The 9,095-nt window shown below is 66.8% G+C and overlaps 2 protein-coding genes across 2 annotated transcripts in view; both read left to right on the top strand.

The window, feature by feature from the left end:
* The first annotated feature begins 134 nt into the window (after positions 1-134).
* On the top strand, positions 135-8,410 carry WDR97 (WD repeat domain 97). Its single transcript, XM_007956113.2, is given in 24 exon segments — positions 135-264; positions 445-581; positions 702-1,330; positions 1,464-1,585; positions 1,760-2,459; positions 2,543-2,685; positions 2,767-3,003; positions 3,076-3,166; positions 3,362-3,494; positions 3,577-3,698; positions 3,929-3,989; positions 4,135-4,284; positions 4,376-4,633; positions 4,712-4,733; positions 4,736-4,836; positions 4,933-5,013; positions 5,585-5,713; positions 5,798-6,019; positions 6,106-6,297; positions 6,408-6,605; positions 6,693-6,814; positions 6,893-7,055; positions 7,373-8,111; positions 8,220-8,410. Coding segments are annotated over 24 exon segments (5,073 nt in total).
* Positions 8,411-8,830: 420 nt separating this feature from the next.
* HGH1 (HGH1 homolog) overlaps positions 8,831-9,095 on the top strand; it is an 8,224-nt gene continuing 7,959 nt past the window's right edge. Inside the window, exon 1 of the mRNA XM_007956112.1 lies at positions 8,831-8,921. Within this exon, the coding sequence (XP_007954303.1) occupies positions 8,831-8,921 (91 nt within the window). The remainder of the gene's footprint in view (positions 8,922-9,095) is intronic.

The raw sequence follows: 9,095 nt of genomic DNA, 5'->3' as shown, positions 1-9,095 counted from the left end.
GGGGCGGGGCGGCATGGGCGGGCGGAGCCTGCGTGGGGCCGGGCTTGCGGCATCATGTATCCTAGCAACAGCCAGTGCTGACCAACCGCTAGGTACTGGAAGCTGTTGGGCGACTTGGAACCTCGGCCTCCAACATGGAGTCAAACACGTTCAACGAACGCAGCTCCTTCCCAGTGGAGGGCAACAATGTGACTCTGGACATGGACCTGTACGACACAGAGCTCTATGGTATCCCGGACCCAGGACTGCTCAAGGAAAGGAATGGTGAGGGTCGCCTAGCCTGGCCCACCAGTTGTCCTGCTCCCAAAGCAGGCCTCAGGCACCCTCTGTCCCTGAGAAGGCATGGGCCCCAAAGGGCCCTTGGAGGGGGTCCCCAGACTCCCCCATCTCCAGGGTTGGGGGCCAAAGGCCATGCGGTGATAGCGCTTCCGCTGCCGCACACAGCACGGCTGTTCTCAGACGGCACTCAGTTCCTGCAGACTTTTACCAGTAGCCCGCGATGGCACACCCTGACCCCGCGCACCCGCGCCCGCCAGCTGTGGCTGCTTCTGCGCACAGGTCTCCACGACTTGGTGGAAAAGGTGCGGCCGCAAAGCCTACTCTGGCACAGCCCTTTCCTAGGGCTCCCCCTGGTGGGAGTGCGCCCTGCCCCCTCGCTGACCCCTCATGCGCCCGGCCCCCCATTGACCCCCGGCCCACAGGAGAAGAGAGCCGAGCTGTGCGTGGCGCGCTTGACACACGGGCTGGAGCCGCTGCGTCGCCTGCACATGGCGGCCGGGCTGCTTGCCGTGGCCCCGGACCCGCTGGGTGGACGCCTGGTGGTACTGGACGGAGCGGGCCGCCTCCACCTGCACAGAGAGGATGGCTGGGCGCGTGAGAAGCTGTTGGCCCCCACTGAGATCGCGGGGTTGGTAGCTGTGCCAGGCTCGCTAGGTGCTGTGAGCCGCTTTGTGGGCTGGGGCCCCTCAGGGCTGTCTATATTAGGGCCCAACTTCCGCCTGCTCTGGCAGAACGGGCCACTGGTGGGCAGGGTGCAGAGGTTTGAGCCCACCTGCTGCCTCCCAGTCCCCGAGTCGGGACTACTGGTCGTAGCCGAGGCGGGCGGCGGCCTGGGGCTCTGGAAGTTCCGCTCCGGCGGGCGCCTCCTGGTGCCGCGCGGGCCTCTCCTGCAGCCGCCGCGGAACGTCCCGGGCGCGCTGACGCGTCTGGCCCTGGGGGGCGCACTGCCCTGCCACCACCCACACTGCTTCGCTGCCTACGGCTCCGCCGTGCTCACTTTCGATCTGGACAGCTGGGCTCTTGTGGATGTGCGCCAGGACCTGCATAAAACGTGAGGGGTCAGGGACGCGAGGCGGGCGCTGACGTCCCAGCGGTGCGGGTGAGCGGGTGTAGGCCAGGCGCGCACCGGAAGCGTAGGGCCGAGCTAAAGCGACCGCGCTGAGTCCACCCGGCCTTCCCCGCAGCACCATCTCGGACCTGGCGTACTGCGAGGAGGTGAAGGCCATGGTTACGGCTTCCCGGGACAGCACGGTGAAGGTGTGGGAGGCCGACTGGCAGATCCGGACAGTGTTCGTGGGCCACACAGGTGTGCCCGTCACAGTGGTTCTTGAGGCCGTGCTGCCCCCACCCAGGCGGGGGGACCTCTGCCTTAATTAGCCTTCGCTGTCCAGGCTCCCCAACGCCTCTAGTCACCACCCAAGCTGACTGCTCTCCTGCCCTGAGCCTCCGGCGCTCCTGGGTGATCCGCGCTCCCCCACAGGCCCAGTGACAGCTCTGGCGGTCCTTCCGAACACGGCCCTGGTACTATCAGCCTCACAGGACGGGACGCTGCGCACATGGGACCTGCAGGCGGTGGCGCAGGTGGGCGAGGTGGCACTGTGCTGTTGGGGCAGTGACGTGCCGTCGGGGCGTGTGAGCAGGCTGCTGGCACCCGCCAGTCCCGGCTGGCCAGTGCTGTCCCTGAGCGCGCGCAGCATGGAGCTGTGGCGCGTGCGGGAGCTCTACTGGCCGCTAGCGCAGCTGCCCGCCCCGGCGCTCCATCTGCAGGTGGCGCCCTCTCTGCCTGCGCATGCGCACCCGCCGCTACCCATGCGCCTCGTGTGTGCATGCGCAGACGGCTCGGTCTGCCTCGTGTCCGCCACGAGTGGGCGCACGGTGAGCGCGCTGCTCCTCGGGCCCGACGACTGCGCGGCCGCGGTGGCCTACTGCCTGCCGCGCGAGGCTCTATGGCTGTTGACAAAAGCTGGACACCTGGTGCGCGCCAACGCAGCATGCTGCCCTATGCGAGTGCTGCACCGTGTACTCCCGCAGCCGGCGCCCGCGCCGCGACCCTGCTGCCTACACCTCTACAGCCACCTCACTGACCCCGGGAGCGCGCACGAGTCTTGGCAGATCGTGCGCCAGCACGGGGGCGAGCTACACCGCAGTGACACGACTTGGGCCCTGAAGGACAAGAACCGGTAGGCGCCCGAGGGGGCGAGGGCGGCGCAGGCAGGCGGGAGGGGAACTGGGCCACGCCTAAGCGCTCCGCCGCCGCCTGCAGGTACCTGCCCGTGGTCGGGCACACTGATGGCGCGCTGTCGGTGCTCGAATGGCACTCGTCGCGGACCGTCTTCCACACGGAGGCGCATAGCCCGGGTCCTGTCACCGCCATTGCGTCCACCTGGAACAGCATCGTGTCTTCGGGTTAGTTCCGCCCCGGCCCCTCCCAGTCGTCTGTTCAGGCCCCTCCCCCCCCAGGCCCAGCCCTGCCGGTGCCTCCCGCAGGCGGAGACCTGACCGTGAAGATGTGGCGCATCTTCCCTTACGCCGAGGAGAGCCTGAGCCTGCTGCGGACTTTCTCCTGCTGCCACCCGGTGGTGGCGCTCTGCTTGCTTGGCAAGCGAGTCACGGTGGGCTTCGAGGCTCCAGCCACGGCCACCTATGGCCTGGTGCAGTTGAGCCTGAGTGACCACCCGCGCTGTGACCACCGGCCCCAGGACGACCCCACGGACCACATCACTGGTGAGGACGGTGAAGCTGAGGCCCAGTTCCCGGTACCCTCCCACTCCTGACCCTGACACCACCCCCACCCAGGCCTGGTCTGCTGTCCTACACTCAAGCTGTACGCCTCCTCCAGCCTCGACTGCACCGTCCGCATCTGGACATCAGAGAACCGTCTGCTGCGGTGGGCTGTGCCTGAGGAGGGGGCGGGGTGGACGGAGGTGGGGCTGGGGCGGGGCTGCGGGCATCTTGTGGGTCTCTCCCGCTCCTGCCCCCACCATTTCCTAGTGGCAGGGCTTGGGGGAGAGGGCCTTGCCCTGCTCCTGCCTCAGTTTCCGCCCTTGGAGCAGGGGCTGGACTTACCCTGGGCACCCTCTAGGCTCCTACAGTTGAATGGTGCCCCCCAGGCCCTGGCCTTCTGCAGCAACAGTGGGGACTTGGTGCTGGCACTGGGCTCTCGCCTCTGCCTGGTGCCCCACAGGCTCTACCTGCCCACTTCTTACCTGGTCAAGGTGTGCACTGAGGACAGGGTGGAGCTGCTGGGGGCAGACACAAGCCCCTAAGCCGGGCTCCAGACTTCTCTCCCCTGCTCAGAAGCTGTGTCGGGAGGCTCCTGAAGGGGTGGATGACCCTCCACTGCCCCTGACCAGCCAGGAGTCGATGACCTCGGCCCAGCTGCAGAAGCTTGCCAACCTACACAGTGTGGCCAGCCTCAGGTCTGCCAAACGCCCACCCAGACACCCTGGAAGACCCCGCCCAGTCCCCAGCAGGAGGCCCCCGGGCTCCTGGAGCTCTCAGGAGTCTCCGAAGCCTGGCTCAGTCCTGGTATCCCCACTGCTGTCTATTGTGACTCACCTGGGGGCTGATGGTCCCTTGAGCCCTTGTCCCGGCCCCCGCTCATCGCGCTGCCCACTGCCCACCATCCCCTGCACATCTCTGTCTGCAGTGTGGCCTTGTCTGTCACCCATCAGCCGAGGAAAACCTCTCAGCAACCAGTGTTGAAGGCGGTGAGCTGGGTCCCACGCCCTCCCCCGTTCCCAACCACCCCCTCACCACCCAGCACCTCAGCCCCCTTTGCCCGGCTCTGCCCACACTCCCTCAGTCCTCAGGCCACAGGTCAAGGACAAAATGGCTGCCCACTGCCTTCCCCAGGACTTTGAAGCCCTAGTTGCCCGGGACCAAGACCTTCAGAGGCTGAGGCTGGGCCTGGTGCTCCCAGCAGCCCGGCACCCCCTCTCCTGGCAGCAGCGCCAGGAAGCTTTTGACAAATACCTGCATCTGATCTACGGCCCAAGGCTGGAGGTGGGTGTGGGGCCTCCCCAGAGCCTTTCTGGTCAAGGCCCAACCCCTGCCTGGGGCCACTGATGCCCCCCCTCTTGCTGTCTCCCCCCAGGGGGTGCACTCTAGAAAGGCATCCCAGCAGTGGAGCTCCATGACCCTCTCCATGGAGAAAGAGACCTGGGGTGCCAGCACCCCGCCAACAGCTGCCCACAGCCTCCAGTGTGCTGGGGTCTGCAAGGAAGAGCACACAACGCCAGCAGCCCCACCCCTAAAGGGCCTGGGGAGCCTGTCCCAGCACTTGGCTCGCCTTTCCAGGGCCGCCTTGCCCATCCCGCCCGGCTTCCAGAAGGTGCACAGCAGGGCGTCACAGGTGAGGCCTCCAACCCTTGGCATCCCTGCACTGCCCTCAGGATAGCACCCTGCCCATGTCCCCAACTCCCAGCCCCAGCTGCTGGCCCAGTCCTCACTGAGCTGCATCTGAGCCTCAGCCTGGACCTGCAGCTGCAGCCGCAGCACTTCCGGGAGCGGGCGCAAGTGTCCCTGCAGCCCCTGCCCTCCCACCTGCCAAAAGGGGTGAGGATTCCAGGCAGCTGGGGTGGCCCTTGCCGGTGCGCAGAGCCGCAGGGCTGCTTGGGCCCCTGCTCATCTCTGAGCCCCTCCCACTCCCAGATCCTGCTGAAGAGGCACTCCAAGGAACTCCTCTGTAACTTCAAGGGCTTCTTCCCTGCCACCGCTCATCCCCCAGACCAGGTGAGAGCGCCTCTGGTTCTCCCTAGAAGCACCCTCGTGGGGGAGGGGTGTGCCCCTCTTGCCCACTTCAGTTTCCCTTTGCTGTACACTTTACCTCCAAATCTGACCTGTGGCAAGCCACACCCTCCTGCAGCCTGGAGGTCCAGGGCCCGACCTCCGACCCCCTTCCCCTGCCCAGTCGGGCCTGGTGCAGCTGCTCTTCAGGCACACCAGGTGGCAGAGGCTCCCAGGGGCTCCGACAGCAGGCTGTACCTGCACACCACCCCTTCCAGGGAACCTAGGAATCCACCTGTGGACTCTACGGTCGGCCCTGGGAGACCAGAGTGCCTGTCCTTCAGAGGAGTAAAGCCAAGGGAGCTGGCCCCTTGCAATCTGCCGTCTTCCCACCCTCACCCACCCCAGGGGCCCTGGCTGGCCCTGGCCCCATCCTACTAACTTCTATAGGGTCTCTGCATGCGTGCTGGGAGGGCAGGGGCGGCCACTGCCCTCGGAGGCCTGGAGAGGGGAGCTGGGCTCTGCAGAGAGCGAGTGACCCAGGTGGGTCTCTGCCCTCCATGCCAATGCTTTGCAGCCCCTCCGGCCCATCCTCTTTCCCGGCTTTGTGCCCAACTCGGTGGTGCTGCAGCACCTGTGGCTGCCAAAAGAGATGGGAGCCCTCGGAGCCCTTGCCCAGCTCTCGTCGGGCCCCAAGAGACCCAAGGCAAGCGGCTGGGCTGGGAGCCGGTTCGCGGGGGCGGGGCCGGGGCGGTGAGCCAAACTCACCTCGTGCGCCCCCTTTGGGCAGCAGAGAATGAGCCAGGACGACCAGTGGCTGTCGGGGCGCAGAAGGCGCGGCCGCGCGTGGCGCCAGAAGCTGCTCCGCTGGCTGCGGGGAAAGCCCGAGGACGAAGAGGAGGAGGAAGAAGAGGAGGACAAGGAGGACATGGACTGGGGCTCGACTCCCACCTCCCTGGGCCCGCCGGGGCCGTGCTCAGAGCAGGCCTCGGAGCCGGAGCCAGAGGCTCAGGTACGCGCCCGGCGGCCGCGGCAGGGCGTGGCTCCGCGTCCGGATCCGGGGCAGGCGGGACCTGCAGTGCCCGCCACTCTCTCTAGAGCGCGGCGCACTTGAGCTGGGAGCCGCGGGGCTCCAGGTACGCAGACTACTCCGCGGAGATGTACCAGAGCGCCGGGTTTCCCCAGAAGCACCATCCCTGGGAGGAGCGCTACGCACACCTGCCCGGGTTCCTGCATTACTTTGTCGGCGAGAACTGGTTCAAAAAGCTGTTCCCCATCTTCACCCTGGAGGTGCGACGGAGTCCGGGACGCCTGAGAAGCGCAGGCGGGGATGGGTGGGAGGGCAGCCAGGGGGCGCGCCCGGTGAAGGAGGGCCGGGCCTCAGCGCGCCCATTCCGCAGGCGTACCCCGAGGTGGCCACGGTGGAGGGCCTGGCCTCGCTGCTCATGCGCTTGCTGGAGGAGGCCTCTTGGGCGGATGGTGTGTACATCCTGGACGCCCTGCTGATGTTGCTGCCGAACGTGAGTGGCGACCTCCGCAGCCGCCTGCGGGCCATCCTCCTGCGCTTGCTCAATCTGGACCAGCCGCCGAGCCTCCAGGTGCGGCCGCGCCCCGCCCCGCCGCGCCCCGCTCCTCCGCGCCCCGCGCCTCGTGTACGGAGCACTCTCCGCCCCTCTTGCGCTCAGGACCGGACGCAGAGGCAGTTCGTGATGCTGGCGCTGCAGCTGCTCCTGGCCTGCTCCCTCGAGTCCCGGGACGTGGTGCTGGAGCTCATGTCCTACTTCCTCTACTCGCCAGCCGACTGTCAGTGAGTCCCGCGAGCCCGCCCGCCCGGGTCTCGGCAGCAGCGGGAGCGCGCTGCTGAGCCGCACGCCCCTCGCCCCAGGCCAGAGCTCAGGAAGCTGCTGCGTGCGCTGGGCCTTCAGGACTCGCAGGGTTTCCTGTTCAAGGAGATGACGACCTGGACCCAGGGCTCGGAACTCGACTCGAAGGCCTCGCTGCGCAGTCGCTGCGGCCAGAAGCTGGAGGGCATGATCCAGAGCCTGCAGGTCTGGGCACCTGCGGGGGTGGGCATGGGGTGAGGGCGCCAAGCGAGCTAGCTAGCCCCCTGGTGGCTCAAGCCTCTTGCCTGCTGGCGCACGGCTCTCCTGAATGCCGGTGGCAGAGCCAGGCCAGGCCAGCAGGCTGGCTCCTCCCGCCTCCCCCCCCATGCAGCTCTCGGGACCTCTCTGGTGCCATCATCTGGCGGCGTCTCGGGCTTGGGGCGAGGACTGCACTATGAGGGCATCCCTGTCAGGGGAGGGGGGACCTCTCTTGCGTGGTGACTCTGCTGGAGAGCTTCGGCAGGGGCCTACCTCTCTCACAGATGGAGATCTTGCAGCCATTTGCAGCGAGGTTGTCTGTGGCGCTGTCCAGTGCCCCGGAGTCCTCGGAGCAGGCCCTCTCCAAGGGAAGCCTGTCTCAGGACTCCCAAGACTCAGGGCCGGCCTCGCACGTCTTCCGGACGTCTTCGCGCGCCTCCGGGACGTTCTCGAGCCTCCCGTGGCCACCCGCGCGCGTCTCGGAAGGACCTTTGAGGATGATCTCGTCGCCGGTGCTGGACTTGGTCGCTCGGGACTCGCAGGCCGAGCCACCGCTGGAGCAGCGGCGCAGCTGGCGGGCCAGGCGGACGCTCTCGGACTCGCTGCGGGCCTTCTGCGCCATACGGGACGCCTCCACGCGCGCCTCGGCGCCTGCTACCCTGCAGGGCCTGTTGCTCCCGCTCGAGCTGGCCGACTGGTCACGCTCCCAATTGCTGGACCTGGAATCCATCGACGCGCTCAACTTCTTCTGCGAGCGGCAGCTGGAGCGGCAGCGGAATTCGTTGCAAGAGGAAGCCAAGGCTGAGTCCAAGGCCGAGGCTCAGGCTGAGCGCACCAGTTCCCACCGACTCAACACCGTACTGCGGCGGCCCCTGGATCACCGGTGCGCGCGGACGCGGGCGGGCGCGGGGGGGGGGACGCGGGGAGCTCCCGTGCCCGAGCCAGCCTTCTTATGCCGCAGATACCAACCCATCCTTCGGCTTCAGGAGTCCAGGGTACAGACGGATCGGATGAACCTGAGGGGTGAGTGAGCTGCCCGGTGGAGAGCCGGTCCTGGGCCGCTCCAGCCCCGGTGGTCCCCCTGGGCGTCAGTGGCACCCTGCTCAGCCTTACCGTCCTGCCCGCCCCCAGGCTGGAAGCTGCCTCGGCTTGGTGTAGGTGGCCCCCTGCGGGTGCTGAAGCTACCACTGCCTCGGGCGGAGCCACAGCCCTTTCCCCCTGACTGGCCCAGGCCAGCCCGCCCGCTGCCCCCACTGCTCCTACAGCCTGCCCTGCAGCGCTACTTCGTGCCCGACCACGCGGACCCTGATGGCTACGGTTGACCTGGTGGCTCCCACGGGCCTGACCGGATGACAGGCACCTAGCCAAGGCTGGGGCTGGAATAAAATCCAGGGACCTTGGCCACTGAACTGAATGTGCTTTGGTCTTTGGGAGCGTCTGGGGTGGGCAGGACAGCCGCGCTGTGTCCTGAACCCAGAGGGGCCCACGTGCGTGGAGGCGGGAACTGGGGTGGTGGAGTCTGGTGTGGGCTTGACCCTGGGGCGTGGTCAGCTCGGTAGACCTGGAGCTCAGGTAGTTAATGGTGCTGAGGTTGGGAATACAGACCCTCGAGATGGTTCTCTGGATTAGGTACGAAGGGGAGAAAGGGAGGGTCTGGACAGCTGCAGGCCTATGGGGTTGTCATAGGGTCTTCCGACTCAGGTGAGACCAGGCTCTGCTGGGACCCACGGCTGTGGTACTGGATGGGTGAGCAGCAAGAGGGCTCCGAGCTGCTGGAGGGCCCTGCCGTGGCCTTGCAGGGGCCCCTTCACCAGTTCCACATGGGCCTTGGATGTTGGCAAGGGTTTCGTGGCCTGTTCTGCTGGTTTCCTTCCTTTCATTTTAAATTCCGTTCTGCTACTTACTTTTATTGTTATGATGATGATGATTTGGGTGAAAATTTACAGAGCAAATTCACTTTCCATACAGCAGTTCACATACACTTTGTCTCATGACATTGACCACAAT

This window comes from Orycteropus afer, unplaced genomic scaffold, assembly GCF_000298275.1.
Source record: "Orycteropus afer afer isolate SDZICR_OR568_19922 unplaced genomic scaffold, OryAfe1.0 scaffold00574, whole genome shotgun sequence".
NCBI classification, from domain to species: domain Eukaryota; kingdom Metazoa; phylum Chordata; class Mammalia; order Tubulidentata; family Orycteropodidae; genus Orycteropus; species Orycteropus afer.
This window is presented reverse-complemented; position numbering and strand designations above follow the sequence as displayed.